At 47.9% G+C, this 20493-nt stretch overlaps 1 protein-coding gene across 3 annotated transcripts in view; it reads right to left on the bottom strand.

Annotated features, from left to right (window-relative positions):
- RBMS1 (RNA binding motif single stranded interacting protein 1) overlaps nt 1-20493 on the bottom strand; it is a 205834-nt gene that overhangs the window by 116658 nt on the left and 68683 nt on the right. The window contains exon 1 of one of the 3 annotated variants that reach the window (XM_064164303.1): nt 17125-17333. The exons of the other annotated variants lie outside the window; for them this stretch is intronic. Coding sequence (XP_064020373.1) covers nt 17125-17187 — 63 coding nt within the window. The 5' untranslated portion in view covers nt 17188-17333. Of the gene's footprint in view, nt 1-17124; nt 17334-20493 lie in introns of those variants that run through there. 3 annotated transcript variants of the gene reach the window in all.

Here is a 20493-nt window from a genome sequence, read left to right as displayed (position 1 = left end):
CTCCAACACCTTTTTCTCTCTGCAGCTAGACATTTTTCATTCATGAAAATAGAAAAATATATTTGGCTTTGTTTCTTTAAGGATAGTTTCTGAAGGTACCTCCATGTATGTAACATATATCTCACTTGATTCATCACCAGCACACATAAAGAAAACTTTCAAAGCACCTTTTGAGGAAGCAGGGAGTAGGAAACTCTAGAACACAATGGTTAGCATAGTACTATAAGTATATTACTTAATCCCATTCAGCCTTGACCAAGCAAGGCTTGTTAGCATTTGCTTGGCACCAGTATCAACAGATTCAGACTACTTCTACCAACTGCTGTTTGGTGGATGCCTGTTTGGGCAGCACATCTACCACCATGGCCCAAAGATATTGACTTCAGAAGCCTGTTCAAAGCACAAAGTTGCTGAGCACTGGTTGTGCTAGTTTGAGACTAGCTGAAATATTCTAGTGAGAGATATTAGATGCTAGGCTGTGCAAAGGAAACAGTGGCCATTCCTGCTGCACTCATAGGCTTGCTGAGATGGATAAAATCAAGAACACAAAACACATCACACAGTTGCAGTGGCTCTCTGGTGCAGCTGGTGTCTACTTTTCTCCCTGGCCTGCTTTCTGTGTAACTAATCCTTCTGATTTCTAACCCCACTGGCCAACCCTGCAAACTCACTTTGAACATAAGGCAAAGTCTGGGATAATGTAGAATAGTGGAAAGAAGGTGGAAGGGTGGTTGGGAGCTCCTCCTGGGGACTGGTTTCTGGGAGGGCTGCTGTGCTTCTGTATCACCTTTAACTTGCCTATTTCTGTCTCTAGCTGTGTAGATTGTTAATATCTGCTTGTATATTGTGCTAAGTTGTAAATATAAAGCTTCACTCCTTAATTTCCAGCTCAGCTGAGTCTAGTCTGGGTGTAGGGGGGAGGAGTGCAAATAACACCCAAACCATCCCACTGGTTTAAGATGATCTGTGGGTGAATTCACTTGAAGTCATAATAAATAGGAGCATGAAACATTGAACTGAAAAGCAGTAGTAGTTAAGGAATCTGAGCAATTAGTACATCTAACCCTATTTATGCAAAGTAAATAAAGCAAGACATAAATATTTCCCTGAATCTAAGTGATGAAGGATGTGGAGATGAGATGGAGCCCTTCCATTCATTAGAGCCCATTCACCACAGTACAACAAGCACAGCAAATCTGGGGGCTTTCTCAAACACAGCAAGGCGTCCACTAAAATCAGCATAGCAAAACCCAGCATATGAGCTGCCTTTTATAAATAGGAGATTGCTTCTATTTATAGATAAGGAAATCTGTACTGCCTCAGTAGAATGAAATGCTTGAAACTGTTAAGGTAGGCAAGACTAAAATGGATGATTCACCCACAAAAACTAGGGCAGTATTTCCAAGGGCAGGCAAGCTCTAGCAGAGCTCTCCAGCAGATGTCTAGTTGCATGCTAGGGGTGATTGGTCTGTACTGACCTTTGGTGCTGTGAATGTAACATCAGGTCAACTCAGAACAGCACAGAAGGCTGAGATCTTTCAGAATTTATTGACTGGGAGTTCTAACATGGAAAGCTAACTCCTGGTGAAGTTGTTTGGTAGAAACTGCACCGAGAGGTCTAGGATGTAAAGAGTGCTGTGTCCAGTTCTGGGTCATTCAATTCAAGAGAGATGTTGAGGTGCTGGAAGGTGTCCAGAGAAGGGCAGCAAGGCAGGGGAGGGGCCTGGAGCACAGCCCTGTGAGGAGAGGCTGAGGGAGCTGGGGGTGTGCAGCTTGCAGAAGAGGAGGCTCAGGGCAGAGCTCATTGCTGCCTGCAGCTACCTGCAGGGAGGCTGTAGCCAGGTGGGGTTGGGCTCTTGTGCCAGGCAAGCAGCAACAGAAGAAGGGGACACAGTCTGAAGTTGTGCCAGGGGAGGTCTAGGCTGGATGTTAGGAGGAAGTTGTTGTCAGAGAGAGTGATTGGCATTGGAATGGGCTGCCCAGGGAGGTGGTGGAGTCGCCATCCCTGGAGGCATCCAAGCAAAGCCTGGCTGAGGCACTTAGTGCCATGGTCTGGTTGCTTGGCCAGGGCTGGGTGCTAGGTTGGACTGGATGAGCTTGGAGCTCTCTTCCACCTGGTTGATTCTATGATTCTACGACAGGGGAAAGGACAATAAGAAAGTCGAAGAGCTTTAAGACTGGTAAGATTTGCTGGTCTGATAAACCAGCTTTGGTGCAGAAGCAAGTAGAGAACAAATATCACTTTGCTGGCCCTGTTGGCAGCACAGCTTCTGAGCCAACCTTTGTCTCGGTTTGGCTAAGAAGACCAAAGTGTGATGGAGACAGCAGCTGGCCCTTTGAGTCTCTGCTCAATCCATCCTGTGACCTGCATTACCTCAGAGCCCTGAGTGTGAGAGAAGGCAGGAAAATAGGAAGTTGAGAGTGTTTGTTTTACCACGGTGCTGCCTCATGAAAGCAGTAACAAAACAGCATCAGGCTGTCAAACTGGGAAGAATTAAACCAACTTTGGGTTTACACACATGAACAGACAACTGCAGTGAATACCTGCGGTACCTCTGTCTGTAACCAAGCCTTAGGAGCACGGCAACAAGCAGCATGCTCAAACCTGTCTGCTAAAGCTTTGCTGAACTACTGTGTACATACCACACGCAGCAACCTTGATCTGGCCTTAGGGTCGCAGTTTCCTTCTACCCTCATCTGAAACAAACCCCAGTCAGTCTTCTCCCATTTTGTAAAGGATGATGTTTTGATAGATGCTTATCTCTTCCAAGATCCAATGCCTTCTTGCTGCTGAAAACATCTATTCTCCCTTTACAAACTGCAACCTTGTCCAAAAAGCCTTAGGCAAGCACTTCCAGAAACACAGGTACACTCACAGCTCTCTTAGTTAGCATTTCCTGTTCTTCCTGAAATCTGTCATTTGTGCTTCAATAATGCAAACAGAAAAGCTATTCTAACTTAATTCCACGGGACTCAACTGCCCTTCCATTCCAAAACCTCACCCTTGGTTTAAACCAACAGAGAAGCCAAGAGATTTTCTTAATTCTTAGAGAAAAGTGATCTGAACTGCTCAGGCTATCATCTGGGTATCTCAAACACAACATGGTGGGGCTCAGGGGTGACCTCATTGCTGTCTACAACTCCGTGAAGGGAGGCTGTAGCCAGGTGGGGTTGGGCTCTTCTGACAGGCAAGCAGCAACAGAACAAGGGGACACAGTCTCAAATTGTGCCAGGGGAGGTCTAGGCTGGATGTTATTAGGAAGTTGTTGTCAGAGAGAGTGATTGGCATTGGAATGGGCTGCCCAGGGAGGTGCTGGAGTCGCCATGCCTGGAGTTGTCCCAGAAAAGGACTGGATGAGGCACTTAGTGCCATGGTCTGGTTGATTGGCCAGGGCTGGGTGCTAGGTTGGACTGGATGAGCTTGGAGGTCTCTTCCAACCTGATTGATTCTATGATAATGCAGTCTCCTTCACTGGAGACTTTCAAGACCTGTCTGGATGCATTCCTGTGTGACCAGCACTAGGCTATGGTCCTGCTTAGGCAGGGGGGTTGGGCTATATGGTTGGAGGTCCCTTCCAACCCTTAACATCCTGTGATTTATTCTGAAACTAAAAGGTTGGCAAGTTTGCCATTGGAATGGGCTGCCCAGGGAGGTGGTGGAGTCGCTGTCCCTGGAGGTGTTGAAGCCAAGCCTGGATGAGGCACTTAGTGCCATTGTCTGGTTGACTGGCTAGGGCTGGGTGCTAGGTTGGGCTGGATGAGTTTGGAGGTCTCTTCCAACCTGCTTGATTCTATGATTCACAATACATGACAACTCAATTCCTTTTTGCATCTACAAAAGTAGTTCTGAACTTAAAAGTGGCTAGCAACAGCCTGCTGAGCAAATGCAAGATGCCATTCCCTGGTCCATCTTAAAAGTTAAAGGAACCAACTCTCCACATAGCTGCTGAGGTCAATGTCTGGCTGCATAATGAATCATTCTCATAGACACTACAGCTCATGGTTAATTCTGGAATGAAAGAATACACAGGAATTAGATAACACTTAGGAAAGCTTCCAGATGTACTGCTAATACAACACTTGAAATACAGGAGGAGTCTGACTGCCAGGATGAACTGATCCTGGCAGCCTAGACAACTGTCTAACTTGGACATGGAAATGGTATAGCTAAAAGCTCAAAAGGGATAGAAGTAATGCTCACAGCAGCCTCTAATGCATTTAGATGACACCATGCATGAACACAGCTGGTACACAACCTGCGTAAGAGAGCTTCCATCCCTGGAAAAGGGAGGGACATTGCAACTGAGCCATGTCTGCTGCTGTGTCTAGCTAGAGAAGAACACCACATCAAACACAGGTCAGGAATAAACCAGTTCATCTGGGCACAGAGCCCAGCTTCTCCAAAGCTTTCTTAGTCACGTTCTTGAGCTTGGTACAAGAATGCGGCGGCGGAATCACACCTCTGCACACGTCAGAAAGTTAGAGATAAAATACTTTTAATACATGCATTTGGAAGTGATAATTCATGCTAAAAGCCTGCAGTGAAAGGGAATCCACCCAGATAATGGTAAACTGTCCAGAGAAGGGACACTGGGATGAGCAGAGGGCTGCAGCAACTCTCCTATGAGGACAGACTGAAAGAGTTGGGGTTGCTCAGTCTGGAGAAGAGGAGGCTCCCAGGTGACCTTCTGGTGGCCTGCCAGGATCTGAAGGGGGCTACAAAAGAGCTGGGGAGGGACTTTTGAGGCTCTCAGGGAGTGACAGGAGTGGGGAGAATGAAGCAAAGCTGGAGGTGAGGAGATTCAGAGTGGAGGTGAGGAGGAAGTTGTTGAGCAGGAGAGTGGTGAGAGGCTGGAATGGGTTGCCCAGGGAGGTGGTTGAGGCCCCATGGCTGGAGGTGTTTGAGGCCAGGCTGGCTGAGGCTGTGTGCAGCCTGCTCTAGGGTAGGGTGTCCCTGGGCATGGCAAGGGACTTGGAACTAGATGACCCTTGTGGTCCCTTCCAAGCCTGACTGATTCTATGACTGTATACTTTCTGCACAACTACAGTCCTGGGCAGCTGCTTTCATAGTGGCCAAAGTGAAGGAACTACGTTTAACAAGAACATTGATCCATGTTTCCTAGCAATAATCCTATCTTTGCATCTTTTCAACCTATGCATCCATTGGATGCTTAGCACTAAGAATCTCTTACGTCATAGCTGCTCTGCTACCACAGGCACAGTAAACTGAAGGTGAAACACCCTGAACTGCATTCCCCATGGGAATAAACCAAATGTTGCAATATATGCAACTTAATCTGACTGCAAAATTAAAATGGAACAATGGAATATTGGAATGAGGACTTCCCCTGCCCCCTCCCCAAAAAAAAAACCAACAAACACCACCACACACACTCTCAGGGACTTAATTTAGTAGGAAAGATAAGGCCACAAAATTCACTAAATCAATCTATTTAAAAAAAAGAGTCTGCACAATCTGGGCCACGGGAACTTTACAGAGTTATTCCTGTCCCAAGTGATACTTTAGTCACTGAACTCTGCCTTTCTGCACACTAAACTTCTGTTTAGACAACTACTGCTAACAGAACCAATGTCTACTCTTTTCCAAGACTAGAACCATCAAATCAGCCAGGCTAGAAGAGACTTCTGAGTTCATTCAGTCCAACCTAACACCCAGCTAGGTGTTACAATCTGAATCCTGCTTTCATATAATAGAATCATAGAACCAACCAGGTTGGAAGAGACCTCTAAGCTCATCCAGTCCAACCTAGCACCCAGCCCTGGCCAATCAACCAGACCATGGCACTAAGTGCCTCAGCCAGGCTTGGCTTCAACACCTCCAGGGACAGCAACTCCACCACCTCCCTGGGCAGCCCATTCCAATGCCAATCACTCTCTCTGCCAACAACTTCCTCCTAACAGCCAGCCTAGACCTCCCCTGGCACAGCTTGAGACTGTGTCCCCTTCTTCTGTTGGTGGTTGCCTGGCAGAAGAGCCCAACCCCACCTGGCTACAGCCTCCCTTCAGGCAGTGTAGACAGCAATGAGCTCTGCCCTGAGCCTTCTCTTCTCCAGGTAAAACAACCCCCACACCTGGGCACTGCTGCCTCATCTTCAGCTCCTCTCTACCAGCACCCCCAGCTCCCTCTCTGCCTGGCTGCTCTCAGCCCCTCTGGCCCCAGCCTGTAGCACTGCTTGGGCTTGTTGTGGCCAAAGTGTAGAACCCTGCACTTGGCCTTGTTCAATCACATCCCATTGGCCTCTGCCCACCCATCCAGCCTGGCCAGGTCCCTCTGCAGGGCTCTCCTACTCTCCAACAGACAAACACCTGCTCCTAGCTTGGTGTCATCTGCAAACTTACTGATGCTGGACTCAATCTCCCTGTTCAGACCATCAATAAAGATACTGAACAGGACTGGGCCCAGCACTGAGTTCTACACAGCTTTACCAGTCGAGTTTCTGGACAAAATGAACTCTGCTACTTAGTTGGAAATATCAATGAGAGTGTTCACATGAACATTCCTGTAGTGTGTAAAGAAACTACTCAGACAGACACAGGGTGGAATTTGAGCATGGTTTTATCACTCCGAGTATTCTGTTCTATTCTGATCTTTAGAGAGCAGACTTAAATGGATCCATCTGATATGTATACATGTCTGTAAACACAGTTTAGACATTCAGTCCTAACTGCTGTAACATCTGACCCACTTCCAGATGTTAGTGCATTGCTGTATAACATCTATGGGAGGTAGCACAGTCCTATTAACAAATATCTTCAGAAAAGCCAAATCTAAACACTTTAGCTAAGATTATTCAAAACATCATGGCCAGGACAATTTGAACTCCATTTCATTTTCTTAATCCCTCTGCAGTCCCTGAATAAATGTATGGGTGTGGCTGACACAGGACTTTTATTATCACCCAAGACAATGACTCAACACAGAACTTATTCCAGGGGATAAAAAAATAAAAGGAGATGGAAAGCAGCTCTGAAAATTCACTAAACTGGAAAGAAGGTTGCTGGAGAAGTCTCATGACAAAAAAAGTCTTGACAGAAGGACAAAAACGTGACGATAAGCAAGGTCTTTCCATCATCTTTCATTTTGGGATACAAAAGTATACATTAAGAGTACTAAAACAATAAAGTTGCAAGTGAAACATGAAAACAGAAAGCACAAAACGGTCAGGAGCTTCACAGCAGGGAATTACCAACAACTCACAGCATGTTAAAGAATGGTTACATGAAAAGTCAGAGTACCTTTTCTAATGACTCAGCCAATCTTCACCCCTTGGGGACTTCCCCAAAGATCACAACACTCCACACCTGACAGATCTAAAAGCAGAACGTTTGCTGGCATTCTGACAGAGCCTGGTCCAAGAGATAATCTGATTTTGGCACTATGGCAAGGAAGATATCAACAGAGTTCTGAAACAGTTAATTACTTCCTTAACTGCTTTCACCTTTCATTCCTTAGGATGATGGAATACTGCAAGTGGGGATGGAGGTAGCTCCTAGGGCACCCTGGACAAGCAGAAAGCCACTGTGTTCTGCTCTTGGTGCCATGGTGTGCCCTAGATTTCACTAGCACCTTTACCCAACTGAAATTCCATGCAGTGCTTTACTTCTTGGTGCTCTTTGCTATACAATGACTCAAGCTTTCAAATATGCTCTATAGCACCTCAGTGCTGCAGGATAGAAAGTTTTCTTCTTCCAAAACCAGTCCCTAATTCTGGACTATTTACTTCCCTACATTTGCACTATTGTTGTCCTCTACAGTAAATGAACAGTTATCATTTATCTTTTTGCTTAAGCTAAACACTGCCAGAGTGCTTTTAGTTAAAACACAGCTTTGCTAAGCTTTTCTCACAGGTAGCACCTCCTGGAACACTGAAGAAAGCCCAAAACTGCCCCTGACTCAAAAGTTAGTAGCTAAGCAGTTGTACTTAGAATCACAGAATCAACCAGGTTGGAAGAGACCTCCAGGATCATCCAGTCCAACCTAGCACCCAGCCCTGTGCAAACAACCAAACCATAGCACTAAGTGCCTCATCCAGGATTTTATGAACACCTCCAGGGACAGTGACTCTCAAAGTTCTGGGCTTCTCACTTCAAGAGAGATGCTGAGATACTGGAACATGTCCAGAGAAGGGAGACAAAGCTGGTGAGGGGCCTGGAGCACAGCCCTGTGAGGAGAGGCTGAGAGAGCTGGGGGTGTGCAGCCTGCAGAAGAGGAGGCTCAGGGCAGAGCTCATTGCTGTCTACAACTACCTAAAGCGAGGCTGTAGCCAGGTGGGGTTGGGCTCTTCTGCCAGGCAACCAGCAATAGAACAAGGGGACACAGTCTCAAGTTGTGTGTGGGGAGGTCTAGGCTGGATGTTAGGAGGAAGCTGTTGGCAGAGAGAGTGATTGGCATTGGAATGGGCTGCCCAGGGAGGTGGTGGAGTCACCATCCCTTAAGGTGTCCAAGCCAAGCCTGGTTGAGGCACTTAGTGCCATGGTCTGGTTGATTGGCCAGGGCTGGGTGCTAGGTTGGACTGGCTGAGCTTGGAGGTCTCTTCCAAGCTGGCTGATTCTATGATTCTGATACTGGAAAGCAAGTTTCAGATTGTGGCAGGTTATTTAAAAGCTTAGCTAGTTAAACAGCCAAGCTAAGCCAAAACAACCAATGTAGCAATACAAATAGTTCCAAATGGGTCACTATGGCCATACTTCACGATGGGCACACAAGCTGCCAGTCACCTGCCACTCTAACAGCAGCCCCAAGAAAAATCTGTCACACAACTGTTTAAAGCATTACAGCAACTTACACATACAGGTAGAAAAGAGAGAAAAACATCACAGGGCTTGAAATTCATCCGTCATAGCCTGAAACCTACTTTGGAATGCATCAACCTTCTCTTTAGTGCTCAGCTGAAGAGCACTCCAAAGCATGGGCAGGAAGCACTGCACCTAGTGATGCCCAAAAGACATTAGTGCTTCCAAAGAGAGAAAGAACAACCTGTAGTCTGGCAAAAGAAAGCAGAGTGCAAGAGGCATCACCAACTTAAAACATAAAAAGAAACCTCTACCTCTTACCCTCCAAAGGAGTTAAGTATAAAAGGACATACAGATTCATAAATCACTCTCTTCCCTGAACACAACCCAAGGTAACAGGGTTGCACAATAACCAGTCTCCCTGGGAAGACTGGAGATCCCCTGCCACAGAGCTACATACAAGGCACAGGAAACTTTCAGGTCCTGTGCCACTATTTTGCTTACCTTGCTTTACTGCTCAGTTTCAAGCATGCTATAAATTTGCCTGTATGTTTGTAAACAGGCCTTAGCATGTGATTTTATCCTTACCTGCCTGGTGTTTTGAGCGATTTCAGACTGTTGCAGAGACACAAGCACAACCCAGTAATGTTCTTGTGGGTCAGACAAACCCTAAAATAGGATTTCGAATCACCTTGGGAGGAATCAAGCATCTACAACCACTGCTTCAGATTGTCAGAGGGAACTGCCTAGGCCCCCACTAAGCTGCAGCAGCCTTCCAGGGACTGGTACCAGCTCAGGCATCAAAGAAGTAGTACCCTGCAGCAACTAAGGATCCTGAGAAAAGCTCCCTGTAACCCTCCCCAAACTCACACCTGACTCCCAGACTTCACTCCCTGACCATACTAAAAATGGCAGTGCCATACCCACACCTCCGATGTTCTAAAGCACTGAATTCTAACATTGTTATGCTGCAGCACCCAGATGACAGAGTATATGAGCTGTAGTAACTTAAGCAGTCACATTTCCACTTTCTTGCAGCAAAGCACCATATGGTAAAGGGGATTCAGATATAAAAGAACAATAGAAGGGAAGTAAAGAAAGAAATCTCCTTGTCTATGTGGAGAAACAGAAGACGCACTTAAAGCAAGGTGTGAACATGTCACTGCCACTAAGAGACACTGCAAAGAAACAAATCAGTGAAATAAAGAGAGGCATTTCATTTCACAAACACACTGCTTGATGCTCACCTTGGCCCTGCTGTTTCTGCAGGAAACAGCAAGGTATCAAGGCAAGGGAAGCCAAAATGAGACTTCCCAGAACACTGAGTTACGTTTCCAATGCAGCTTCGAAGTTCTACAGTACTACCAACCATGTAGGTAAAAAACAGGACATCCACTCTACTTGACATCCTTTGAGTGGAATGGTTTAAACAAGTAAGACACATCAGTGATTCCCTAAACTATTATGATTAAGTTGTATGAGGATATATGAATAAAGAGGTAGTATGTTATGTAACTGTAGATGGGTACAAATATCAGCTTTACTTTCACAACAGGCCACAGAGCTGATGTGTCCTCATGCTGTAGCATAAATTCATAGAATCATAGAATCAGTCAGGGTTGGAAAGGACCACAAGGAGCAGCCAGTTCCAACCCCCCTGCCATGGGCAGGGACTCCCTACCCTAGAGCAGGCTGCACACAGCCTCAGCCAGCCTGGCCTCAAACACCTCCAGCCATGGGGCCTCAAACACCTCCCTGGGCAACCCATTCCAGCCTCTCACCACTCTCCTGCTCAACAACTTCCTCCTCACCTCCACTCTGACTCTCCCCACCTCCAGCTTTGCTCCATTCCCCCCAGTCCTGCCACTCCCCAGTAGCCTCAAAAGTCCCTCCCCAGCTTTTCTGTAGGCTCCCTTCAGATGCTGGAAGGCCCAGTTCAAAACCTTCCCCATCTGCCACTGACTGGAGTAGTTCAAATGCAGACAACCACCTCAGCCAAGGACCAGCCTTGACTTCAGGAAAAGGAATTGTGACCATCGAAGGCCAAGCTGAAGGAGAAACTTCTTACAAGACAAGGAGAAAAAAGTGCATCCATTCTCAACTCAGAAAAAGACATCTTGGCTTTCAGAGAGCTTGCAGCACTGGAAGACATGTGCCAGACATTTTTAAGCCAGTGCTTCTTAGTTGATGATTTAGGCCTTAAAACTGATAGAAAGTTTTACTTAAAAAAAAAAAAAATCAATTTATGGAAACTGTAGCAAATGTTACTAAATTTGAACCGCTATGAACTACCTCACGACGTGAACCCAGCTCATCTTGAGCCCAGCTCATCTTCAGTCTGCCTAAAGCAATCCCTCACTAGCACTTAGCCATTGGTTAACTGCTTTGTATCAACACAAAGCTCCAGCTACCTGACTCGAACTACAGTCTCTGCATAAAAAGAAGAGCTAAACCTGTGCTAATCGCAGCAACCAGCCCCGGCAGCTCATCGTTTCTTTTTGCTGTATGTATTCCAAAGTCGCTGGGTTTAGAGGCTTGTGCTTATCTAACCCATGGTTCCCCCTCCCCCGACGTTTCTCCTCTCCCTTCCCTTTCCTGTTGCATCAGGAAGCTGCAAACGCAGCGGCTTCTTCGGGGCTGTTATAATTACCACAATAGGCTGCAGTTCTGAAATGCATGAAAAACACAACCAGCCAATTACTTCTAGGAGAGTTCTGAGAGCGTTTAAACGTGGTTCTCTTGGCTTGCTGGAAAACTTCGGACCGACGTGCTGCATCCAATATTAAAACACCTCTGTGCATCTCTTCATTAAGACTAAAGCTTTGTATGCCTTCGTATGGCATAAAGTAAGCTTCTATATGTCCCTCAGATGGCATAAAGTAAGCTTTAAAAAGCAATCCAATGTAGAAATAGAGGGAAAATATTAATAAGAAACCAGAAAGAGAGCCAAGAGGGAAAGCCAGTAAAACAGTTCCTATTTTTCACTGACTTTGCTTATTTCCTGAGATGGTTATAATAAGAGAACCTTTCAACTAAGACTTTAGAGATGGAGAAAAAAAACCCCAACAAGGAGACTGAAACAGCTACCATCTCAAACGACCATTATTGTCATTTACTTGGTTGCAGCACTGTGTGGATGTTTTAGGAGCCATCTCAAGCTCTCAGGAAAGGATTTTCCCCTCCCTTCCTTCCTTCCTCTCTCCCTCCTCCCTGCCAGCAATTCTCGTTTAAAGAATCTAACCCTTCTGAAATGTTAACTCAAACATTTTTTTTTTCCTAGAACAGCTGAAAGTTTAGGGGCTTGGAGCAGGGAGGGGGGGAATGAAACCAAATCAACAGATGTTCAAGACAGACTTTTGTTTTCCCTTCCATGCGAAGCTTAAAGGCACTTCCAAAGAGATTAAAATATATTGTTCAGCCTGTTAGAAATGCTAAACAAAACTTCAAATTCCTAAATACAGGTAAGGCAATCCTAGTTCTTCTTAACCTATAAAGTCAGACAAGATAACATGCATGCTTTTTTCATCCACGTTCATGTTACAAGATGCTTGAGCGTGTCCAGAGAAGGGCGACGAGGCTGGGGAGAGGCCTCGAGCACAAGCCCTACGAGGAGAGGCTGAGGGAGCTGGGGTTGTTTAGCCTGGAGAAGAGGAGGCTCAGGGGTGACCTTATTGCTGTCTACAACTACCTGAAGGGTGGTTGTGGCCAGGAGGAGGTTGCTCTCTTCTCTCAGGTGGCCAGCTCCAGAACAAGAGGACACAGCCTCAGGCTGCGCCAGGGGAAATTTCGGCTCGAGGTGAGGAGAAAGTTCTTCACTGAGAGAGTCATTGGGCACTGGAATGGGCTGCCTGGGGAGGTGGTGGAGTCGCCGTCCCTGGGGCAGTTCAAGGCAAGGTTGGATGTGGCACTTGGTGCCATGGTCTAGCCTTGGGCACTGTGGTAAAGGGTTGGACTTGATGATCTGTGAGGTCTCTTCCAACCTTGGTGATACTGTGATACTGTGATACTGTGAAGTATAGAAAACCACTGACTGAGTGGGTTTGCTCCCTTGAGAAAAAAAGAGAATTTCACAATCAACCTTATAAATGCACTTAAAAATGTAGAATAGCTGGTTCTTAACAGAAGAGCAGAGCCTTGTTAAATTCAACAGACCCTTTAAAACAGTATCAAACATTAAGGGAAATGGACTCAGACCATGCAAGCCATTGATACAAAACGACCTAACGCTTGCAGTTCTGAAAGAAACAAACCAACCCAAACTGCTTCCATTGGTTTAGGTAATCAAAGATTCGCTCTCCTGTTTCTCAGCCTCTCCCCACAGCACCGTGTGGATACACTAGAGGTGTAATGTCAAATCGGTCTGGCCTCAGCCTGCTCTGTGGAGCTGCATGTTTTATGACCACGGCCAGGTCTTGCAAGTTTAATGAGGCTCCTTCTCACACACAAACACAGACACCACACACAGCACCAATTGGGAAACCGGGAAATAATACAGTAGGATCGCAGGTGTAGCTTCTTGATATGTTAAACCTGTACAGGGACTGAAAAACTCATCTACATTTTTAGCCTAGGACCGGCAAAAGCTTTCTCCATCGTTAGAACCCCGCCTTAATCTTCAGCTGTTAGAACCCAACCTGCGACAGGGCACTTGATGTGAACAGAGCTGCATGAAAAGCTTAATCCAAAGCTGTGTGTGTCCCTCCTCACCCGGGCCAAGCACCGAATCAGTGCTAAATTCCTCACGTGTGGCTACACCCAGTTAATCTGCTCGCAAAGCAGCAAACTATGCAAATCTCCTCACGCTGGCCAGATAAACATTACACTCATCAAAACCTAACGAGAACCAGCGCTACTGGACAAAGGCAGAGGCACGCCGGGCTTCCTCAGCACCCTGCCTGTGCTAGCTGGGACCCGCTGCCTGCCTCCATCCCAGGCCTCCAGAGCTGCTGCTGCTGCTGCTGCTGGCGGCTTCCTCCTTGAGAAACCCGAGAGCAGAGAAACCTCCCTGCACAAAGCCATTTAAAATCCCTAATCAAATAGCTGCACTAGCTCTGTAGATTTCGAGGAGCAGATGGCAGGAGAAAGCCTAATTTTTTTCCATTTACGATAATTTTACAGAGTGTAGAAATATTTACTTCGGGGGAGCGCCTCCCGATTTGCATGAGAATAACAAAAGTGGGAGGAGGGACAGAATCATCTCCTCCTCGGCACAAACTGAGAGCTAAGAAAGCCTCTATTAGGCAGGATATTGTATGTCATGCTGCTTCCTTCACATCAGGGATGCACACATGTGCATTCTTTGCATTGCTCGAGTAATCTTGTTAGCAAAAACGTTAGCTTACGCCTACCTTTTTCAGAGAGGATACATGGCCATGAGCACTGTAAAAGATTATTGCTGCAGATACTGTTCAGGTTTCCTTCTTTAGCTAGACCTCAATCTGCATTTCAAGACAATTCTCAGAGGAGCTGCCACTCTTTAAAGCAACATCTAACTTTTAAGCCTGGTAGGAGTATTTTAAATGTACCTGTGCGCCCATACCACGAGAAATCCTTCCCAAAACACAACTTCAGAGGCCACATTTTAGTATTCTCAAAAGTACTGTGAAGAGAGAAAAAGATTAGGCACCACCTAATCGAATCTGACCTAATATGAAGGATGCTGACTGGCTCCTACATGCCTGATTTACACAATGAAATAGATCCAGCAGATAACAGAGCAGAATACTGTAAGCACAAATTCGTTTATAAAACAAAACTGGATGATCTTTGGAGGTCTCTTTCAGCCCCTGATACTCTGTGTAAACACAGTTCTTTGGGAAACCAAAAAGTCAGGATGGGTAAAGCTATGGGTCTGCTGTAGCTGACTGGTGTTTTGTCAGCCTCCTGTATGAAGGCCAGAATTTCACATTGCATTACAGCGCCTCGAAGATAAATCACAAGAATACTGCCTTGCCCTCTACCAATAAATCACTCATCTTTTCATTTGAATCTGTTACAGGCTCTTAAAAATTAAACAGGAAAATACTAAAACTGAAGTGCTCCTAGACTGTTCTGCTATCACATTACATTGCCAACAGAGACACACGAGCTACTCAAAAGATTTGCTTCATTTCCAGGTTATTTACACTTTTTTTTTCCCCTCAGTTTCACATACTGCATGCTGTTAGCATAGGAAATCTAGCTGCTTCTATAGAGATGATGGTAGACCACTCTTCCTACCCTAACAGTTTCTACCCTCTCACACTAACGCGCAGTTACAATTCAGTTGTCCAAATATGGGTTACAGGCAAAGCGTACAGAGGCTTAATCTTAACCATTCTTAATTATTAAGAGTTGAAAAAATTTGGCTCCTAACACTCTCCAGCCCTGTTTGACATCAGCTCAGCCCTGTGGGCTACGCCTGAGTGAAAGGGAAATCAGAAAGTCAGTCTTTTAACAACCTTAGCCTACGTGAATGAAGTTAATAGGAGTTTTCTGTGGACTTAAATGGAGAAAGGCGCAGGCCCTGGCTCCTTATGTAGGAAGTGTTTGAGCGGAGAATGGCTACACACTAACAAAAGAAACCTTTGGTACCCAGGGTCTTAAGCCCACATAATACCCCCACATTCATTTCTTTCGCAGCCTACTGGGGAAAAAAGGGTCTGTTTGTTTTTCAGATTTAGGCGGCCCTTTTAGCTCTTTGAATCTAAGAAGTGCACTGTGAAAAGAAGAGCATCTTATCAGCCTGCCCCAGACCAGCAGGCAACTCACATCCGCAGGCAAAACACAGCCTTGCCAGGAACAGGCCTTGCCCAGGCTGCCCTCTGCTCCTGCCAACACCCTGCCCAGCACCCACACGCGGCACCCCAAGGGGCTTTCATTAATTAATGGGCCTTTCAGGTAGAGGTGGGGGGGAGGGGAAAGTATCTTAACGATTGGCTTCATTTACAAAGCACGCAGGAGCACCAGGCGCGCTCATCAGCGTGGGCAGATGCAGGGCACTTACTAAAACCAAAGCAAACCCAGCACAGACAATAAGCATGTTTTATGATGTATGGACTCGAGCACCTTGAGTCCCAGATAGGAAGATAACTCCACGCACTGTTAGGCAGCATCTGCAGAGCGCTGCAGAGATAACGCACCATCGATTACCATCAAAAAGGCATTTATACAAAATAAGGGAGGGGCGGCAAGGAAACGGCAATTTTTGTTGAAGCTAGAAGTGAACGTGAGAAGGCACACAGGTTAGCCAGGTAGACCACAGGCTGTCCCAACCACACGCTGGAAGTTCAGGATTTTTGAGGCCCATTCCCCCATCGTTTTTAAGCAGCGCTTCGCCGTGCGCCGCAGCGAGACCCCATCTGCTACTTCTGCCCCCAGTGAATTCCCACCTCCTACCAAATCAGACTACTGCTGAACTGAACCCACCGCATTACTCGTTTCATTTAGGAGCTGCAGACACAGAAGGGTTTTCCCCTCACCTGGAAAGAAGCATGCCAGAGTCTTTTGGCACGCTTTGTCAAGCCAGACAGTGACCTCTACTCCATTTACTCTCTGGCACACCAACACACACCACGCTTGCCGAGGAACTTTAAAAGTACGATTATTTTTGGTAATCAAGAGAATCGGTGAAAAACGACACGCTTCGCCACAAATAATGCAAAGTTAATTCCAACTTTTCGAGGGGAAGAGTAAAAAAGTGCAGCCGAGGAGTAACAAGGGCCCAGCAAGCTTGTAAGTCAACTATTTCAACTATTTCCAGCGACTAAACAAAGAAAGAAATACCTCCTTCAGTAGGGCTCCATAGATGTGAGCGCTCCGGGCTTATCAGAGCGATCTGCCGGCCCTTAAAATGTCACCTCACGGCGGAGAGAAGGGAAAGGTCCGAAGAGCGGCGGTAGGTTTTTGGAGGGTTGCTTGGAAAAAACAACGCGCCCCGACCCTTTCGCTCATGTCACGGAGGAGCGACAACCACCAGCCCCAAGTTTGGCTCCGCGGCCCCGTGTTGCAATACCGGGTGCTTTTTAACTTGTTGCCGAGCTCAGCACGGTCGGGGGCCGCCCGGCCCTCGGCGGCCGCACTGCCCGCACCGCCCGGCCCGGCCGCTAAGGTCACCCGGCAGAGCCCGCCGGGGCGCTCGGCAAGGTCAGGGCACAACTTTGAAGGGAGGAAAGGGCGGATGAAAAATGAGAAAATAGAAAGAAAAACCACTTTCTTTTTGTAAATTCCAGCTCTCGAGGAGCTAACAGGCTGCAAATTGCAACTCACGCCAAGTCGCCACCCCTCCTCCCCACTCCTCCTTCGCCACCTCGGGGGGGAGGGGGGGGATATGTCGGGGGAAAGCGGGGGTGGGGGGAGCCACAAACCCACCCCCCTCCGCATCGCTCCTACCTGCTTCCGATACGGGGTCCGGCTGCTGCCCGCCGCGCTGCTGTTGCTGCTAGGGAAGATCATCGCCCCGCCTGATCCTCGGCTCCCTCTCGGGATGGGGAGCAACTTCGGCGGCCGCCGGGCTGCGGCGCGGCGGGGCTGCAGGGCGCTCCCCGCCTCCGTGCCTACCCCGCCGGCTGCGGCTCTTCGTTTCCCCCCCCCGGGCCCCCGCCCTGCCCCAGCTCCCCGCCGACCCTACCCCGTCGCGGCTGCCCAGCCAGCCATCAACGGGCTCTCATTGACCGCCGCCGGCTTGCCCAGCCCAGACAACCCCACCTCCCGCCGGCCTCAACCACCGCCCAGAAAGAGGGAGGGAGGGAGCGTCGAGCCGCAGCGGGGAAGCGCGGAGCGGGCACAGTGCCCGAGCCCCACCCCTGTGCTGCGCGGGGCAGCGCGGATCGGAGTGCGGCACGGCGCCGCCAGGGGAGCGGGCGGTGCGGAGCGGAGCGGGGTAGCGGCAGCACTCCCGCGGCGCGCAGTGGTTGTGCCTTAGAGAGGCGGGGGGAGCGGGTGGCGGGCGCCGGCGGAACGCGTGGCATGCGGGCCCAGGCGCAACTTGCGCCGCGCCGCGCGTTCCGCCGTAGGGTGCGCCCGCCTCGACGCCGATCCCCCGAGGTGATCCGGGACACTCCGCAGTGCCCCTGGCCTGTGCAGGGCGGGGGGGAGCTGTAAAGCGACCCCACCCCGCCCCGAACTGCAGCGCTTACTGTTGTGAGCGCGGTAAATACTGCGGGTTCTAAGCCTCAAGTTTTGTTTTCCGGAGAGATGGGGAGAGGGGGAGGAACGCCAGGTCACCGCCCCCGCGAATGCCTCCAGCCAGCACTCGGAAAACGCTCAAATCCTCCTTCTCTTTGCAGCACTGGGGCCTAGAAAACCTTACGGTTCTCTAGCAACGCAGCTGGGGCAGACGGAGGAGAGGAGTTTCTAACTTCACTCGCTGTTGCTCTGCACTGCTCCCATTTCCTTGGCCGGCGGTGCTGGTAATCTAGGACTTAACAGACCCGGGGCTAACGGTTCCGTCTGGCCACCGAGATTTCTGATTGGCGACACTGCGGAAGACCTTCTGGTATAGACGTGCATCAGCAGGCAACTGCTGGTTTCTCTTCTTCTTTCTGGTACTACCATGGGGCTCTAACCTCCTGCACACAAAGGTGACAATAGGAAACGGCTAGGAAGAGACAACAAACGGCCAGGTAATTCATTGCTGAAAGGCTGAGCAAGGTAGTGCCATCTGACAAAGCAGCAGCTACAAAAGCTGTATTCTTCGGTTACTCCGTTCCCTACAAGTAACGACCAAGAATTTTGGCATCCTAATATACTGTCACCACAAAACAGAGTCTATCCAGCTACAGCTGATGGTAAGGAAGCACTAAACCACTGTCACCTGGTGGAACTACACTCTGCAGAACTTTTTGGTTGGTTTGGTTTCTTTTATATCCTAACATGGATTTCGTTTGGTGTGGCCTTGATTTGATAACACAAGTTTAAGGGCTGCTGGTACTGGATGAAAAGTATGCAGCCACATGGTGATCGCTGCTGCTGAAAGGTGTTTGATGCAGTAAACTTGCACCAGCAGACTTTATGCCAGGTCAGGTAACTTCATGCTGGGTTGTGATTCATTTGTATTCCCACTGCTGGCATAAAGTTAGCACAGAGGCTTAGGGGTAGGATAAACTCATATGCCCTGGTCTGGTTAAGGCTGTGGCCTCATGCTCACTTCACAGCAACTGCTGACATCACTGCTGGAAAAAAAGCAAAGGTTCAGCAACTGGTTCTGGGTGAAACCTTTCTTTTCCCCTCATCTCTCTCTGGCCAGGTTAGTTTTCTTTGTCTGATTTAGCATGTGGCTGCACCACTGCTTGTGCCAGCACGATGGAGAAGGTAGCACGGGGGCAGAGGAGCGTGGATATGACTGCTTGTTTTGGCAGCTATATCAGGTTACATTGGCTTAATATGTACCTGTGGCTTAATTTGATAGAAATGTAGCTGTGTGCTCATGCCTTCCCAAGATGTACTACAGTAGGAGATCTGTGCTGCTGTCTTGCTTATTATAGCCCCATGCTCACAGGTGACACAATCAGGGTCAATGCTGAAACACTGTCTTAAAGCAGTAGAAACTGTAACGGTGATAGGCTGCTTCTCCTGCTCAAATCTGTATTCCCAAACTAAAACCAGGAACAATATTTTTCTCTACACCAAAGGGGTGACAAAGCTTACATCTGCTACACCCACAGGAGGGCTTTGTTAGATGGAGAGTGACCACACCTTCCCCTTGTGGGGAAAAGCAGTTCAAAACCCATCAATCATTCTTTGCTTCCTTCCCTCTCCTTTTCCTGCCCCATCCCCCAGGGAAGAGGCTGGAGGGATGTAAACACTGCATGCTCGATTGGGCCTGTGTTCAGTCACAGTCACACAAGGGAAGGCACTCAAGAATATTCCAAAGCAGCACCTGAAACGCTGCCATCTTGCCCTCTCTGCCACCACATGTTCCATAGCTTCCCGAGACCCAGACGTGGATTTCCCTCTCTCAGATTCAGTATATGACACGTTTCCCTCTGCTCCCATTAATCTCTTTCCTAACATACTAGGAAAACTCACAGCAAGAAATACAGCCCTGCAAACATCTGCTAGGTCATCATCAAACGGTGTCTGCTTGTTTAGTGTTCCCGAAGAAAAACACGTTACGGAATTTTCTGGGAAGAAAACCTATGCCAAATGCTAATCAACGTTTTCTGTTCCTTGAAAAAGGCTTGGGCAATGTCTCCAGTTTAGAGTCAAATAGGGAGAGAGCTGCCTCCTGATATCATGAGGTTATCAGTATAGAATCGTACTCCTTACAGCACTGAGGCTGGAGGGAAGGCGATAGCAGACCAATATGGAAAACAAGGGAGGTTTTGACTGGACATAAGGCCAGCCAGATATCCCCAGAGAGGCTGGGCACTCTTCATCCTTGAATGTTCTCCAGATCACACTGCCTACTCTCCCAAGCAACCTGACCTGATCACCGATGCTGCTTTGGCCTTCAGGTTGGACTAGAGATCCCCGGAGGTCCCTTCCCATCTCAACCAATAAGCATATGAAAAAGCTGCTTTGTTCTCACTTCAGAACACAAGCGAGATGATTTGTATGTAAAACCCTGCATTTGAGATTAAGCCGATAAGGCTCGAGATAATTCCCTGAACTTCACAGGACAGGTACAGTGCTGTAGCACTTCAAGATACAGGTACAGTGATACAGCACCTCAAGATACATGTACAGTGATGTAGCAGTTCAAGACACATGTACAGTGCTGTAGCAGTTCAAGATACATGTACAGTGATACAGCACCTC

The sequence above is a fragment of the Pogoniulus pusillus genome, chromosome 2, assembly GCF_015220805.1.
Source record: "Pogoniulus pusillus isolate bPogPus1 chromosome 2, bPogPus1.pri, whole genome shotgun sequence".
In the NCBI taxonomy this organism is placed as follows: Eukaryota; Metazoa; Chordata; class Aves; order Piciformes; family Lybiidae; genus Pogoniulus; species Pogoniulus pusillus.
Note: the sequence above shows the minus strand (reverse complement) of the source record. Positions and strands in the feature narration are given on the sequence as shown.